Genomic DNA, 17,947 nt, shown 5'->3' with positions numbered 1-17,947 from the left:
TTTATTTGCTCTTATTATGTCTTCCACTTTGGGATCATTCATTTTTGTACTCAACTCTAAGACATCAAAACTCACGTCCGGTCTAGTCTGTCTACCTAACCAGTTCAGTTACCCAATTAAACTTTGCAGTTGCTCTTTTACTATCTTTCATAGAATTTACAGAGCAGAAGGAGGCCATTCAGCCCATCGAGTCTGCACCGGCTCTTGGAAAGAGCACCCTACCCAAGGTCAACACCGCCACCCTATCCCCATAACCCAGTAACCCCACCCAACACTAAGGGCAATTTTGGACACTAAGGGCAATTTATCATGGCCAATCCACCTAACCCGCACATCTTTGGACTGTGGGAGGAAACCGGAGCACCCGGAGGAAACCCACGCGCACACGGGGAGGATGTGCAGACTCCGCACAGACAGTGACCCAAGCCAGAATCGAATATGGGACCCTGGAGCTGTGAAGCAATTGTGCTATCCACAAGGCTACCGTGCTGCCCCACCTTTGAAACCATTGCGTCTTTTTGTGAAACTCGGCCACGACTAATTGCTATTGGGGTGATGCTTTCCAAATAAGATTGCTGATGTAAAGTTGCCCCTAACTTAGTCTGTCCAATTTCCAGTCCAATATATTTAAATGCACCAGAAGCCTGACTTCCAACCCTGAATTCTTTCCTCAAACCAGAGATTACAATAGCTTCAAAATCACTAGTCCCACCCCACAAAAAATCATCGACATGCATCATAAAAATGCCAGAAAGATTTCCTTTATAGTGCCAGTAAAACATTGCAGGATGTGCTTTCAACTAGCAACAGCCTAACTTTAACAAAACTGACCTTACCGAAAAATACCAGACTCTAGATGCAATATTTAATCCATATACACATTTGTTCAACTTCCAGAGTACCCCTTCTGTGTTAGCTGCTTCTTTAGGAGGACGGAGAAAAAATGTCTCTCTGGAGCTGATGCCCCTGCAAAAAGGCAGTTTTTATATCTATAGATTTGCATTCCCATGCCTTTGTGACTAATAGAGCCAAGAAGATCTTTAAAATAACCTTTCCTGCTGTAGGTGAATCGACCCTTAAATCCTGATCTTCTAAGTTTTCTTCAAATCCCCTTACCACGATCCTGGCCTTTGCCTTATAAGTTCCATCCGGAAGAACCTTTTCCGTGCAAATCCATCTGTGGGATAGAGCTCTTTGTCCCCTATCCGGTACTTCCGTGTATACCCCAAATTCACTGCAACTATGCAATTCTTGCTGTTTAGCTTCTTTAATAACTTTTTCATCTAATTTATTTGAAGCCACCAAAATCTCACGTGCATGTGGGCTTCTACTCCTATTAGTATTCGTAGTCTTACTCATGTTCCGAGGTGACAAACTACGTCCCCTCTCCCGCCTGGTATCTCGTTCTATACTGCTACTGCTTGATCTTTCCCTTCTGCTGTGGGATGTCCTTTCAATAGTTCTCGACCTTTTCCTGTGGACCTGTTCACTAACCTATGTACTATCTGAACTGGCACTGCGTTTCTGTGCCCTCCATTTTTGAACTTTGTTTTCCCAATCCATTGTCTTGACTCCTTCCCCTGAATGCTGTACAGTCAACCAATGTTTATACTTTCCAGTGGCCTTTCCTACTCTACTAACAGTTGCATCCTTCCATTGACTAGACCCTTCAGGCAAGTATGTCACTTTTGTACCAACTTTTGGCAGTTGCCCTTTCGGAAAAATGGCCTGTTTTAATTCACCAGAAGTGTTGTGTTCCTCCACAGAAACCCTGTCTATATCAGTTAATTGGTCCGCACAGTTCTGTAACACATGCATACCAGATGACTCTGGTTCCTCGTCATGTCTGTCTGCTCTGTCTAAATTAGAAAATTTGTAATCTGTACCCATTATCCTTGATGAATGGACCCTAACAGTTTGATGACCATGTTGCAAAATAATTGTTTTGCCATCTATGCCTATGATCTTCCCTGGGCCTTTCCATTCATTAGAATTGTCTCTCTTATAGTATACCATGTCCCCTTGCTGAAAAACGGCATCTGATTGCCGTACATTATGTCTTAAAGCTCTGCGAATTCTTTCACAGACTTCTGCTTCCAAAAAAGCTTTTCTACTACTATGTAATGCATTTAAATGTTCAGCAAAACCAGAGCTAATTGTCGTCCCCTCCCAAGCTGGAGGCTGGTCATCCAAAATGGACTGAATTTTAGGATTTCTACCAAACACTAACTGATAAGGACTATAGCCCCCAACCACCTGCAATGAATTCTTTACATGTACTGCCTGTGCTAAAGCTGAATTTAGCCTACAATTTGGTCGATCTGCCAAAATTTTCCAAAACATGTCATCGATGACAGCATGATTTCTTTCACAGACACCATTACTCAATGGGCTTTCTTCAGCCTTATTCATAACTCTGATATTCATGTTTTCACACATATCCCTAAACTCATCATTAGCAAATTCTCCCCCATTGTCCGTAAGGAATTTTGCCGGTGGACCCATTCCTGTCCCTATCCATTTTTCCACGATTTGATTCAGAATTACTCTCTTTTCTTTACTTCATACAATCGTTGATTGACTAAATATGGTTGCTAAATCTACAAAATGCAAAATAAATATATTATTGGCCTTATCCCAGATCTTAAGGTCCATGGCCACAATGTCGTTAAAATCCCTGGCCAAAGGTAGGGTTACTATCGGTTGTGCTGGTGTCCTTCTGTACTTCCTACAAACTTCACAGCGGTCACTAACCTGTTCTATCAGTTTAGTATAGTCGTCATCCCTTACCCCTGCATCCTTTAATAAAATTTTCAGCCTCCGAGCAGACGGGTGTGCAAATTGCCTATGCAGTTTTAATACCACAAGCTTTTTATCAGCTAAAGTCCCATTTTCAACTGCCATTAACACATCCTTAACCACTCTACTTGAAAAATTATTTGTCAGTAATGGAATACAATAGTGTCCCGACTGTGTAAATTGTAAGTCCACAGTCTTTCCAAAAAATGTTGCCTTATCCTGTTCCATATCCAGTTTCATGTCTGCTTTCTTCATCGATGGTCTGCTCAGAAGCTAAGGTATCTCACTTGATACAACATCCGTGCTAATGAAATGATTCACTCCGGCAATATTGCAAGGGATCACCACTCTTTTCAGCGACTTCAGAGTGTTGCGCTGGTCAAGGAGACACAGCCTGAGTGAGTGAGACACAGACAGAGTGAGAATTTGGTAATTTGGTGCAGTGAGGTAATTCGGTGACGAGTGGGAGAAGGTGCTTTTTCCCGACTGTTTTGTTCTCTCTCTTTCTTCGGGCCTAATTTTGGGAGCTGTTCGGAGGAGGAGGAGCAGTCTCTGTGAGTATAAAAACCTAACGGTAACTTCCTGTTTTCCAGGTTTTTTTTTCCAAAAGTGACGTCAGAGGGAAGCTGTGATCTGGGGCGTCATTCTCCAACCCCCCGCCGGGTTGGAGAATCGCCGGGGGCTGCCGTGAATCCCGCCCCCGCCGGTTGCCGAAGTCTCCGGTACCGGATATTCGGCGGGGGCGGGAATCGGGCCGCGCCGGTTGGCGGGCCCCCCCGCTCGATTCTCCGGCCCAGGTGGGCCGAAGTCCCGCCGATAAATTGCCTGTCCCGCCGGCGTGGATTAAACCATCTTTTGAACGACGGCACAAGGCGGCGTGGGCGGGCTCCGGGGTCCTGGGGGGAGGCGCGGGGCGATCTGGCCCCGAGGGGTGCCCCCACGGTGGCCTGGCCCGCGATCGGGGCCCACCGATCCGCGGGCGGGCCTGTGCCGTGGGGGCACTCTTTCCCTTCCGCCTCCACCACAGTCTCCACCATGGCGGAAGCGGAAGAGACTCCCTCCACTGCGCATGCGTGGGAAACTCCGGCGTCGGCCTAGCCCCTCAATGTTGGGGCTCGGCCCCCAAAGATGTGGAGCATTCCGCACCTTTGCGGCGGCGCGATGCCCGTCTGATTGGCGCCGTTTTGGGCGCCAGTCGGCGGACATCGCGCCGTTTCGAGAGAATTTCGCCCCTGATTGGTTGATAGCAAATCTGCCCCAATTTTTTTTTAAAAACACAGCTAAACTCGTGAACTTAAATTAAACTAATTAATTAATTAGTGATGGCTGGTCATGTGAAGTGCTTGAGCTGCTTGATGTGGGAGCTGGCAGATCCCATTGCGAGCTGCAGCGACCACATCTGCAGTAAGTGTTGGCTGCTCGAAGAGCTCCGGCTCAGAGTTGATGAGCTGGAGTCTGAGCTTCAAACACTGAGGCACATCCGGGAGAGGGAGACTTACCTGGACACTGTGTTTCAGGAGGCAGTCACACCTGTCAGAGTAAGTAGTTTAAATCCTGCCAGTGGCCAGGGACAGCAGGGTGTGAGTGCAAGTCAGGCAGGTAAAGGGAACCAGCAGTCAGGAACTCAGGAGCCTCAGCCCTTGACCCTGTCCAACAGGTATGAGGCACTTGCTCCCTGTGTGGATGGCGAACAGGGCTGCAGGAAGGATGAGTCAGCTGACCAAGGCACCATGGTTCAGCAGGCCATTCAAGGGGAGGGAGTAAATAGGCAAGTTGTAGTTGTAGGGGATTCTATTATCAGGGGGATAGATAGTATCCTTTGTGAGCAGGATAAAGAGTCCCGCATGGTATGTTGCCTGCCCGGTGCTAGGGTGCGGGACATCTCTGACCGGCTTGAAAGGATACTGGAGAGGGAGGGGGAGGATCCAGTTGTTGTGGTCCATGTCGGTACCAACAACATAGGCAAGTCTAGAAAAGAGGCCCTGTTTAGAGATTATAAAGAGCTAGGATTCAAATTTAAAAACAGGTCCTCAAGGGTCATGATCTCCGGATTACTGCCCGAGGCACGTGCAAATTGGCATAGGGAGGCAAGAATAAGGGAAGTTAACACGTGGCTAAAAGAGTGGTGTGAGAAAGAGGGGTTCCTTTTCATGGGACACTGGCATCAGTTTTGGGACAAGGGGGACCTATACCGTTGGGATGGTCTCCACCTGAACCGAGCTGGGACCAGTGTTCTGGCGAAAAGAGTAAATAAGGTGGTCAATATGACTTTAAACTAGAGATTGGTGGGGGGAAGGGAAAGTCAGGGAACCAAGAGGTGACGTAATCAGTGGGAAATGAAAATCGCTTATTGTCACAAGTAGGCTTCAAATGAAGTTACTGTGAAAATCCCCTAGTCGCCACATTCCGGCGCCTGTTCGGGGAGGCTGTTATGGGAAGCGTAGCTGCTTAGGAATATAAAAAAGCACGAAAAGACAGAACTCAGGAGAGGTTACGATAGTCCCCATCCCACAAAATTTGACACAGTGTATGGAAAGGCTCAGTAAACCAAGGTCCACCACACTAAGAAAACAAAAAGGGACGGTCAATAGAGAATTAAAGGTGCTATATTTAAATGCGCGCAGTGTACGGAACAAGGTAGATGAGCTTGTGGCCCAGATTGTGACAGGCAGGTATGATGTGGTAGACGTCACAGAGACGTGGTTGCAGGGGGTTCAGGACTGGCATTTAAACATCCAGGGATTCACAACCTATTGAAAAGACAGAGAGGTGGGCAGAGGGGGCGGGGTTCCCTTGTTAATTAGGAATGAAATTAAATCAATAGCACTAAATGACATAGGGTCAGATGATGTGGAGTCTGTGTGGGTAGAGTTGCGGAACCACAAAGGCAAAAAAACCATAATGGGAGTTATGTACAGGCCTCCTAACAGTGGTCAGGACCAGGGGCACAAAATGCACCACGAAATAGAAAGTGCATGTCAGAAAGACAAGGTCACAGTGATCATGGGGGACTTCAATATGCAGGTCGACTGGGTAAATAATGCTGCCAGTGGACCCAAGGAAAGGGAATTCATTGAATGTTTACAGGAGGGCTTTTTGGAACAGCTTGTGATGGAGCCCACGAGGGGACAGGCCATTCTGGACTTAGTGTTATGTAATGAGCCAGACTTGATTAAAGACCTTAAAGTAAGGGAGCACTTAGGAGGCAGTGATCATAATATGGTAGAATTCAATCTCCAATTTGAAAGAAAGAAGGTAGAATCAGATGTAAAGGTGTTACAGTTAAATAAAGGTAACTACAGGGGCATGAGGGAGGAACTGACGAAAATCGACTGGGAGCAGAGCCTAGTGGGAAAGACAGTAGAACAGCAATGGCAGGGGTTTCTGGGAGTAATTGAGGACACAGTACAGAGGTTCATCCCAAAGAAAAGAAAGGTTATCAGAGGGGGGATTAGGCAGCCATGGCTGACAAAGGCAGTTAGGGAATGTATCAAAGCAAAAGAGAAAGCCTATAATGTGGCAAAGAGTAGTGGGAAGTCAGAAGATTGGGAAGGCTACAAAAACAAACAGAGGATAACAAAGAGAGAAATAAGGAAAGAGGGGATCAATTATGAAGGTAGGCTAGCCAGTAACATTAGGAATGATAGTAAAAGTTTATTTAAATACATTAAAAACAAACGGGAGGCAAAAGTAGACATTGGGCCGCTCCAAAATGACGCTGGTAATCTAGTGATGGGAGACAAGGAAATAGCTGAGGAACTAAATAAGTACTTTGCGTCAGTCTTCACAGCAGAAGACATGAGTAATATCCCAACAATTCAGGAGAGTCAGGGGGCAGAGTTGAATATGGTAGCCATCACAAAGGAGAAAGTGCTCGAGAAACTAAGAGGTCTAAAAATTGATAAATCTCCGGGCCCAGATGGGCTACATCCTAGAGTTCTAAAGGAGATAGCTGAAGAAATAGTGGAGGCGTTAGTTATGATCTTTCAAAAGTCACTAGAGTCAGGGAAAGTCCCAGAGGATTGGAAAATCGCTGTTATAACCCCCCTGTTAAAGAAGGGAACAAGGAAAAAGATGGAAAATTATAGGCCAATTAGCCTAACCTCGGTTGTTGGCAAGATTCTAGAATCCATTGCTAAGGATGAGATTTCTAAATTCTTGGAAGTGCAGGGTCGGATTAGGACAAGTCAGCATGGATTTAGTAAGGGGAGGTCGTGCCTGACAAACCTGTTAGAGTTCTTTGAAGAGATAACAAATAGGTTAGACCAAGGAGAGCCAATGGATGTTATCTATCTTGACTTCCAAAAGGCCTTTGATAAGGTGCCTCACGGGAGACTGCTGAGTAAAATAAGGGCCCATGGTATTCGAGGCAAGGTGCTAACATAGAACATAGAACATAGAAAATACAGCACAGAACAGGCCCTTCGGCCCACGATGTTGTGCCGAACCTTTGTCCTAGATTAATCATAGATTATCATTGAATTTACAGTGCAGAAGGAGGCCATTCGGCCCTTTGAGTCTGCACCAGCTCTTGGAAAGAGCACCCTACCCAAACTCAACACCTCCACCCAACACCAAGGGCAATTTGGACATTAAGGGCAATTTATCATTAGCCAATTCACCTAACCCGCACATCTTTGAACTGTGGGAGGAAACCGGAGCACCCGGAGGAAACCCACGCAGACACGGGGAGGACGTGCAGACTCTGCACAGACAATGACCCAAGCCAGAATCGAACCTGGGACCATGGATCTGTGAAGCAATTGTGCTATCCACAATGCTACCGTGCTGCCCTTAAGAACAAATAAATCTACACTATATCATTTTCCCGTAATCCATGTACCTATCCAACAGCTGCTTGAAGGTCCCTAATGTGTCCGACTCAACTACTTCCACAGGCAGTGCATTCCATGCCCCCACTACTCTCTGGGTAAAGAACCTACCTCTGATATCCCTCCTATATCTTCCACCTTTCACCTTAAATTTATGTCCCCTTGTAATGGTGTGTTCCACCTGGGGAAAAAGTCTCTGACTGTCTACTCTATCTATTCCCCTGATCATCTTATAAACCTCTATCAAGTCGCCCCTCATCCTTCTCCGCTCTAATGAGAAAAGGCCTAGCACCCTCAACCTTTCCTCGTAAGACCTACTCTCCATTCCAGGCAACATCCTGGTAAATCTTCTTTGCACCTTTTCCAGAGCTTCCACATCCTTCCTAAAATGAGGCGACCAGAACTGTACACAGTACTCCAAATGTGGCCTTACCAAAGTTTTGTACAGCTGCATCATCACCTCACGGCTCTTAAATTCAATCCCTCTGTTAATGAACGCGAGCACACCATAGGCCTTCTTCACAGCTCTATCCACTTGAGTGGCAACTTTCAAAGATGTATGAACATAGACCCCAAGGTCTCTCTGCTCCTCCACAATGCCAAGAACTCTACCGTTAACCCTGTATTCCGCATTCATATTTGCCCTTCCAAAATGGACAACCTCACACTTTTCAGGGTTAAACTCCATCTGCCACTTCTCAGCCCAGCTCTGCATCCTATCTATGTCTCTTTGCAGCCGACAACAGCCCTCCTTACTATCCACAACTCCACCAATCTTCGTATCGTCTGCAAATTTACTGACCCACCCTTCAACTCCCTCATCCAAGTCATTAATGAAAATCACAAACAGCAGAGGACCCAGAACTGATCCCTGCTGTACACCACTGGTAACTGGGATCCAGGCTGAATATTTGCCATCCACCACCACTCTCTGACTTCTATCGGTTAGCCAGTTCGTTATCCAACTGGCCAAATTTCCCACTATCCCATGCCTCCTTACTTTGTGCAGAAGCCTACCATGGGGAACTTTATCAAATGCCTTACTAAAATCCATGTACACTACATCCACTGCTTTACCTTCATCCACATGCTTGGTCACCTCCTCAAAGAATTCAATAAGATTTGTAAGGCAAGGCCTACCCCTCACAAATCCATGCTGACTATCCCTAAGCAAGCAGTGTCTTTCCAGATGCTCAGAAATCCTATCCTTCAGTACCCTTTCCATTACTTTGCCTACCACCGAAGTAAGACTAACTGGCCTGTAATTCCCAGGGTTATCCCTAGTCCCTTTTTTGAACAGGGGCACGACATTCGCCACTCTCCAATCCCCTGGTACCACCCCTGTTGACAGTGAGGACGAAAAGATCATTGCCAACGGCTCTGCAATTTCATCTCTTGCTTCCCATAGAATCCTTGGATATATCCCGTCAGGCCCGGGGGACTTGTCTATCCTCAAGTTTTTCAAAATGCCCAACACATCTTCCTTCCTAACAAGTATTTCCTCGAGCTTACCAATCTGTTTCACACTGTCCTCTCCAACAATATCGCCCCTCTCATTTGTAAATACAGAAGAAAAGCACTCATTCAAGACCTCTCCTATCTCTTCAGACTCAATACATAATCTCCCGCTACTGTCCTTGATCGGACCTACCCTCGCTCTAGTCATTCTCATATTTCTCACATATGTGTAAAAGGCCTTGGGGTTTTCCTTGATCCTACCTGCCAAAGATTGTTCATGCCCTCTCTTAGCTCTCCTAATCCCTTTCTTCAGTTCCCTCCTGGCTATCTTGTATCCCTCCAATGCCCTGCCTGAACCTTGTTTCCTCAGCCTTACATAAGTCACCTTTTTCCTCTTAACAAGACATTCAACCTCTCTTGTCAACCATGGTTCCCTCACTCGACCATCTTTTCCCTGCCTGACAGGGACATACATATCAAGGACACGTAGCACCTGTTCCTTGAACAAGTTCCACATTTCACTTGTGTCCTTCCCTGCCAGCCTATGTTCCCAACTTATGCACTTCAATTCTTGTCTGACAACATCGTATTTACCCTTCCCCCAATTGTAAACCTTGCCCTGTTGCACGTACCTATCCCTCTCCATTACTAAAGTGAAAGTCACAGAATTGTGGTCACTATCTCCAAAATGCTCCCCCACTAACAAATCTACCACTTGCCCTGGTTCATTACCCAGTACTAAATCCAATATTGCCCCTCCTCTGGTCGGACAATCTACATACTGTGTTAGAAAAGCTTCCTGGACACACTACACAAACACCACCCCATCCAAACTATTTGATCTAAAGAGTTTCCACTCAATATTTGGGAAGTTAAAGTCGCCCATGACTACTACCCTATGACTTCTGCACCTTTCCAAAATCTGTTTCCCAATCTGTTCCTCCACATCTCTGCTACTATTGGGGGGCCTATAGAAAACTCCTAACAAGGTGACTGCTCCTTTCCTATTTCTGACTTCAACCCATACTACCTCAATAGGGTGATACTCCTCGAACTGCCTTTCTGCAGCTGTTATACTATCTCTAATTAATAATGCCACCCCCCCCCACCTCTTTTACCACCCTCCCTAATCTTATTGAAACATCTATAACCAGGGACCTCCAACAACCATTTCTGCCCCTCTTCTATCCACGTTTCCGTGATGGCCACCACATTGTAGTCCCAAGTACCGATCCATGCCTTAAGTTCACCCACTTTATTCCTGATGCTTCTTGCGTTGAAGTATACACACTTCAACCCATCTCCGTGCCTGCAAATACTCTCCTTTGTCAGTGTTCCCTTCCCCACTGCCTCATTACATGCTTTGGCGTCCTGAACATGGATTGACGATTGGCTGTCAGGCAGAAGGCAGAGAGTTGGGATAAAAGGTTCTTTTTCGGAATGGCAACCGGTGACAAGTGGTGTCCCGCAGGGTTCAGTGTTGGGGCCACAGCTGTTCTCTTTATATATTAACGATCTAGATGACGGGACTGGGGCATCCTGGCTAAGTTTGCCGATGATACAAAGATAGTTGGAGGGGCAGGTAGTATGGAGGAGGTGGGGAGGCTGCAGAAAGATTTAGACAGTTTAGGAGAGTGGTCCAAGAAATGGCTGATGAAATTCAACGTGGGCAAGTGCGCGAGGTCTTGCACTTTGGAAAAAAGAATAGAGGCATGGACTATTTTCTAAACGGTGACAAAATTCATAATGCTGAAGTGCAAAGGGACTTGGGAGTCCGAGTCCAGGATTCTCTAAAGGTAAACTTGCAGGTTGAGTCCGTAATTAAGAAAGTAAATGCAATGTTGTCATTTATCTCAAGAGGCTTGGAATATAAAAGCAGGGATGTACTTCTGAAGCTTTATAAAGCATTAGTTAGGCCCCATTTAGAATACTGTGAGCAATTTTGGACCCCACACCTCAGGAAGGACATACTGGCACTGGAGCGGGTCCAGCGGAGATTCACACGGATGATCCCAGGAATGGTAGGCCTAACATACGATGAACGTCTGAGGATCCTGGGATTATATTCATTGGAGTTTAGGAGGTTGAGGGGAGATCTAATAGAAACTTACAAGATAATGAATGGCTTAGATAGGGTGGACGTAGGGAAGTTGTTTCCATTAGCAGGGGAGACTAGGACCCGGGGGCAAAGCCTCAGAATAAAAGGGAGTCACTTTAGAACAGAGATGAGGAGAAATTTCTTCAGCCAGAGAGTGGTGGATCTGTGGAATTCATTGTCACAGAGGGCGGTGGAGGCCGGGACGTTGAGTGTCTTTAAGACAGAAGTTGATAAATTCTTGATTTCTCGAGGAATTAAGGGCTATGGAGAGAGAGCGGGTAAATGGAGTTGAAATCAGCTGTGATTGAATGGTGGAGTGGACTCGATGGGCCGAATGGCCTTACTTCCGCTCCGATGTCTTATGGTCTTATGGTCTTATCATCCCCAAACCTGAAACTTGTGGAACTTTCAAATTCCTTAACCTTGTTATGATTTTCAGCATTCAAAGAGTCCAGGTAACATTTTAACCAGTCAATTCCACACACAGTAGATGTGCAGCCACTGTCCAATACAGCACAGTTGAAGGATTCTGCAACCAACACCCTCATTACCGGCGTAAAACTGCTTGTCAATAGGACAATGCCTTCTTTCTGGTCACTATCTTTTTCCTCTTCTGACTCTTCCGTGTCATGTGTCGCTTCAAACACTCTATCATAACGAGTTGGACAGTTGAAAGCAGAATGGTATTGAGAGTCACATCGGAAACATCGATTTATCATGCCCCGTGCATTTCTGGGGTTTATCTTCCTATTGTAGGTTCTAACTGGGTTTCTGTCTTCATAATTTCCTTGTCTCGGTCTCCGTCTATAGTCTTGAGCCCTGTTCGTAGCCATACGATTTCGCCATCCTGTTACTAGTGTATCTTCCATATTCTGCCTTATTGCAGGCTGACCTATTTGGGTCATCAGAGCCATCGGTATCGAATGTTTCCCCAGAAACTTTTGTGAAGCTTTTGTCATCTGTTCGAATAAGGTATCCTTATCAGTAAACTGTACCCCTGTCAAAACCAGGAGCCTATCCATGTTGCTCACTCTAGCACAGTCAAGTAATTTAAAGGCCAACACAAACTGTGGAAATTCCAGATTGTGTTTCTGCAGCCTTCTATATAGTCTGCCAAATTCCATTATATAGTCTTCCATGGAGATATCCTCCATTTTCCGGAACTTATCAAAATCCGACGATGCTTCATACGCACTTAACAAGTCATCTTTCTTATAAATCTTATCCATATAATGTAATAAAGTCTCCAGACCTTCTTCTGAGTCTAACTCTTCCAATTCCAGCTCGGAAAGCCCATTGTTTTGGATTTTACTGCCATATGGTAGAGAAAGAGCCAATGCCATACCTTGTTTTCTCTTTCCCAAAGCAGTTACTTTAGTCCACATAACTACTGCACTTCTCCATTGGTCGTACGATTCCCTTTCAGAAAATAAGGGAGGATAGTCATATCCAGCCATCTTTATCCTGGGTTCAGCCATGTATCTTTTTTTTTCCTTCTCACTCACTCCTTGGTTTGATCAGGAAAAGTTGTATCTTTCAAACCTTCACATTTGCATAGTAACCATCCTCTGCTACCATTGTTAGACGTTTTAGTTGCTGTGAAATGAAGAGTCCAAAGTTCTTGTTCCTTTTCACCAAATACCATTTATTTCACTTCCACAGCCTCTGCACAAAACTCTTAACAACACACCACCTGACAGAGGCCACCTGAAGCCCTTTACATATCAGTGTCAATGAATGGATACTTAACATAAATGAGACAACTAATTGCAATGTCTCTTAACCCATTACTTAACATGGGGTTGACAGGTGGTGGTGGAGAGTCAGTGTGGGAGAGTAGTTGTGGGTGTGGCAGATGGTGGTGGGAGTGTGTGGGGGTGGAGGGGGCCATAGGGCGGTGGGGGTGGTGGCACACGCTCCATGGGGAACCGCAACTGAGCGGGGTCTCACTTGCTCGCCCGATCCCGCCCTCTCCCCAGGCCCACCAATCAGGTCCAGTGCCTGCTGCTCGGCTGCGGTGATGGGCCTCAGGTCCAGCAGTCCACCTCCAGTTTTCTCCCTTTCCTGACAGTTGTGAGCTGCCTTCTCCCCGCGAGTGGGTGTGGGGGGGGGGGGGGGGGGGGGGAGAGAGAGATGGAAAACACACAGCGTTGGACAGTTGGATGCATGCAGCAGAGGGGGTGGATAGCTGGTGGCCTTCGTGGCCAGGGCACCCGGCCATGGCGGCTGGTATGCGTGCTGGCAGGTAGTGTAGGGTGGGGGTTCGGTCGCCCCCTGGGTAGGGGTGGGGTTACGGTGTGTGGGATGGAGGTTAGTGCCAGGACACAGTGCTGCCTACTCACCCTGGTCACCCTTGTACAGTTTCTTCCTGCACTGCAGGCCGGTCTTGGCAGTGTTGCCCAGGGTGCTGACCACCTCTCCCATCTGCACCCTCATCCGGTACATGGGGTGGGTGCAGCCGCCTCCCTACCCTGGGTACAGGATGGTCCACCTCTCCTCCACTGCATTGAGTAGGGTCTCCAGTTCAGTGTCCGTGAATCGGGATGCCGCTCTCCTTGCTGCCATCTTGTTGGCTGGGATGAGTGTGTGGGGGAAGTGGAGTGCTTATATGTGGCAGCAGCTTGTCAGCCTCTCTAGTGTCAACCCTGAATCCGGTGAATCAGACACTGATTTTCATTGGACTTTTTCCATGTGGCACCTGTGCTAGCCCCTTAACGGTCAGTGGATTGATCTGGGAACGGCGCCAATTTTGTTATCGTGTAACACCACCGATTCAGTCGCGGCACCAACACTTTGGGTGGGTTTCTCCATCCCGCCGCAACAGATTTCTGGTGAGGCACGGCGTCAGGATTCTCCGCCGTATATAGGACATGCATATTGCTGGTTTCTGGCATGGAGAATTCAGAAATCCGCCGTGTATAAGACATGCGTGTTGCTAGTTTCTGGCACAGAGAATTCCCCCGTATATACGACATGCATGTTGCTAGCAATGCCATGTGCATGTGCTTATTCGATATTGTGATTCTGCTGTACCTGAGTATACATTTCTGACATTAAGTTAGCAAGTAAAGTATAAAAGGCAGAGTGAATAAAACATAAAATTGTGCTCAGTTGAGGAGAGGCTTCTATATTCATCTTGTTCCATTCTTTATATTTGCTTATAATTTGTGATGTTCACGATGACTTCCTCGAAAGGTGTAAGCAATGTCAGGTTAGTTGGTCTTCTCAGGTATGGGTTTGCCGACTTCTGTTATGAGTTCATTTGATCTGTAAATGGTAAAATATTTTTTAGATCTTGTAAGTTTGAAAAGTGTATAGATAGCGACAGTGTATATGTATGCATGTATTGCTATGTTATTTGTTATGAGAGCCTTGGAAAAAAAATGCCAGCAATGCAAAATGCATTGAATATAAGCAACAAGTGTGTACTTGTGTTATCTGAATGCTTTGCATGGAGTCTAGAACCCCAAAAAATGCCTCCCTGGCATGGTTCTCATGCAGCAGGACCTCTACTCTGCATCACAGAATCTACTAATGTTTCTGTTCAGAGTTGCACTACTTTGTGAGCTGCACTAATAAACTGTTTGGTCATTTTACTTTGCATGGTTATGTTTTTGGTTCTGCTTCACCTTAACAGGCTGCATACCTGCATAGGTCCAGCCTGGGGGTGCAATCTCATCACCTCCTCTCACATTGTAAGGAAAAGATCCCCATTATTATATTCTGAGCAAGTTCAGACAGAAATAGAGCATATATAGTGGTGTAGACCACTGCATTCCAACTCTACCGTTAACAGCACTGAAAAAACAATCTTTTGAGAGCAAAATAGAGTGAGGATTAGAGGCTGGAGTTTTAAGTAGCTTTAAAATATTTCATTTATATTTCTAGATACTGTATGAATTTGTAATTTTGGTACATCTGATACCATCCCCCACAGAAATTATTTGGAATATGTTGCCCACTCAATCTCAGACTGGGTGGACAAAGAGGAAGCTAAATATCAAGCTGAGCTGACAGCAAAAGAGATGGAGCCCTTGAAATTGCCCAAATCCTTATCTGAAGTTTTTCCAGAATCCGTATCATCTGGTTCTGACAAACAGAAGAAGGGAAAAACTGGTTCTGCAAGTAAAGCACGCAGTATGTAACGAATGATACTAATTTTTTACTGCTAAAACATTAAATAAACAGTTAACTTAAATATAAGAACATTAGCTGTTCAGTGTCTAATGGAAATATTTGGATCAAAATATTGCTCGAGGTACTTTCAGTACGGATATACATTAATCTTGTACACTTCGTGGTGGAGCTTCAATGGCAGAATTGTGATCGTTGAGCAATTTTAAAGCCTAATAGCTGCATTATTCTCTATGGAGCTCCCAGTGACAGAATGACTCTTATTTGGACCTAACATTTTGAAGGAAATGGTGCAGTGCTGAAAGGGCAAGGTAGTTTCACAATACTTTTAGCTTTAGAAAATTATGTCTGCAGAGATTTCTGAAACGGCTGCTTTAAGACTACTTTGCAGATTCCAGTATAGCATTGCTGCTGCGGGAATTTAAGTAGAGGAAGGAGATAATTTTTGGAATCAATTGGGTTGTGCTTCCAAGAAAGTCAGTATGGGTTAGTGAAGGCACCCCAAAAACTGCCACTCAATCCATGAAGAAGTTAAATGAGGGGCAACCTCAAGTTCTGTGAATACTCTGAAGCATGCCTGCTGCTAACACCTAAAATGACTGATTATTTGTCAGCAATGCTAGGAAGTAATACACTCTGAATCTTCATTCAAATGTTGTACAGACAGAAAACATCCTAAATGCAGCCATGGCCCTCTCCCGCCAAAAGGCATGTGTTCAAGCCCCACTCCAGAAACTTGAGCATATAATCTAGGATAGCACTGCACTGCGGGAGGTAGTATCCTTCAGCTGACACCTCGTCTGCCCTCTCAGGTAGATATAAAGTTCCAAATCCACTTTTTGAAGATGAGAAAATTAATACGCTTAGTCCCCTGAGAGTATCTGTCATTCAACATTGCCAAATCACATTATCTGGTCATTATTGCATTACTGTTTGTGAATCCTTACTGATGTGACCATCAATTCACACAAGACGATTAGTAGAAGTGAACGGTGGTTTTAATAAGCTAGATCTGTGCCTGCCTGCGACTGCTCTGTACTGAGTGCCGCCTACAGGCTGCAGATCTATATACCACCCCCGAGGGGGCGGAGCCACAAGCAGAGCCCACAAGGGCATCAACATAATACAATACAATACAGTGGTGAAACGTTCACCACACTTACCTTGCACAAATGGGTGCCACCTTTTCTGCATTAAAACAGTGACTATGCTACAAAAAGCACTCCATTGGCTGTACAATATCTGAAGCAGGCAAAGGCCATGAAAGATACTATGCATGTTTAATTTTTTCTTATTTGTCCAAGCTCCTGCTTGTCTAAATTTAGTGGACTAGGTCACTAATGTGCCCAGTCACACTTACAGTGTTGGCCTACAATCTGGCAGGGCCTTGCGCTGGGGATTGGGACAGAGACACAAAAGCACAATTCTAGGCCGAAAGTGCCAGCTTCAAAATGTATTGCTGCTCTTGGACAACAACAGCAGTAAGGGTCTGATTGGAGTCATGTCCAGATACAAGCCATACTATATAGTACTTCTGGCAAAAACCACAAAGTTGAGACAGGAAAGCCAAGAACATGACATCCCACTTTACTATCATGTCACTGTTAGACTTGTACCTTATTGCAAGAAGGTCTGCTCTACTCCATTAGGAAATCCCAGAGGCAATATAAAGGGACTGGACAGCCAGTGTAATAGATCTCCATTCCCTTATTCCTGTGCTTTTATAAGGAGAATTTCCCAAGTTCTGCCCCCAGGTCACTCAATCTGACAATCATTTTGGTTATGTCTTTGGTTGTTTTAAATTTCCATGTGCCTTTTCTCAGCATCTAGCCCACTCTACATTAGCCTGATTATTGACAAGTGTAAATTACAGAAAATGATGTATGCAATCTAACTGCACTATTATTGACTCATTTAAAAATAATCCATCTATTTTAGGGCATGGTGTTCCACTCTCTGTTGAAAATTGTAACAGAAAATTGGGCAGAAGTGGGCTAGGATATGACATAATATCAATTTTATATTCACTGTGCCAGGGAACCGGGTTCAATTCCCAGCTTGGGCTACTGTCTGTGCGGCGTCTGCACGTTCTTCCCGTGTCTGCATGGGTTTCCTCCGGGTGCTCCGGTTTCCTCCCACAGTCCAAAGATGTGTTGGTTAGGTGGATTGGTCATGCTAAATTGCCCTATAGTGTCCAAACGTTAGGTGGGATTGCTGGGTTACGGGGATAGAGTGGAGGTGTGGACCTAGGTAGGGTGCTCCTTCAGGGGCCGGTGCAGACTCGATGGGCCGAATGGCCTCCTTCTGCACTGTAAATTCTATGACCATCAGGAATGGAGACCATGACAGTAATTATCTGACTTTGTCCTGCTAGGAGAGAACTTTGTCTGCCAGGATCACATTAGACACATGTCACATAATTTTAAGATCGTTACTTAAATATGTGGTAAATCATAGCCATGCATGCATGGCCAAATTTCCATTATCTGCTCCAGATGTTTGGCTTCATTGGTATTTAGTAAGTAGGTTATGGGTTCAAAACTCAATATGTAATTAATAAGGCTGACAACTACACTGTTTTGCAGTCAAAACTTTATAACAAGGTACACACACCAAGGTGGACGCA

At 45.5% G+C, this 17,947-nt stretch overlaps 1 protein-coding gene across 1 annotated transcript in view; it reads left to right on the top strand.

Moving 5' to 3' along the window:
• spag17 (sperm associated antigen 17) overlaps positions 1 to 17,947 on the top strand; it is a 382,475-nt gene that overhangs the window by 136,200 nt on the left and 228,328 nt on the right. Inside the window, exon 21 of the mRNA XM_072513741.1 lies at positions 15,125 to 15,324. Coding sequence (XP_072369842.1) covers positions 15,125 to 15,324 — 200 coding nt within the window. The remainder of the gene's footprint in view (positions 1 to 15,124; positions 15,325 to 17,947) is intronic.

The sequence above is a fragment of the Scyliorhinus torazame genome, chromosome 8, assembly GCF_047496885.1.
Source record: "Scyliorhinus torazame isolate Kashiwa2021f chromosome 8, sScyTor2.1, whole genome shotgun sequence".
NCBI lineage: Eukaryota > Metazoa > Chordata > Chondrichthyes > Carcharhiniformes > Scyliorhinidae > Scyliorhinus > Scyliorhinus torazame.
Note: the sequence above shows the minus strand (reverse complement) of the source record. Positions and strands in the feature narration are given on the sequence as shown.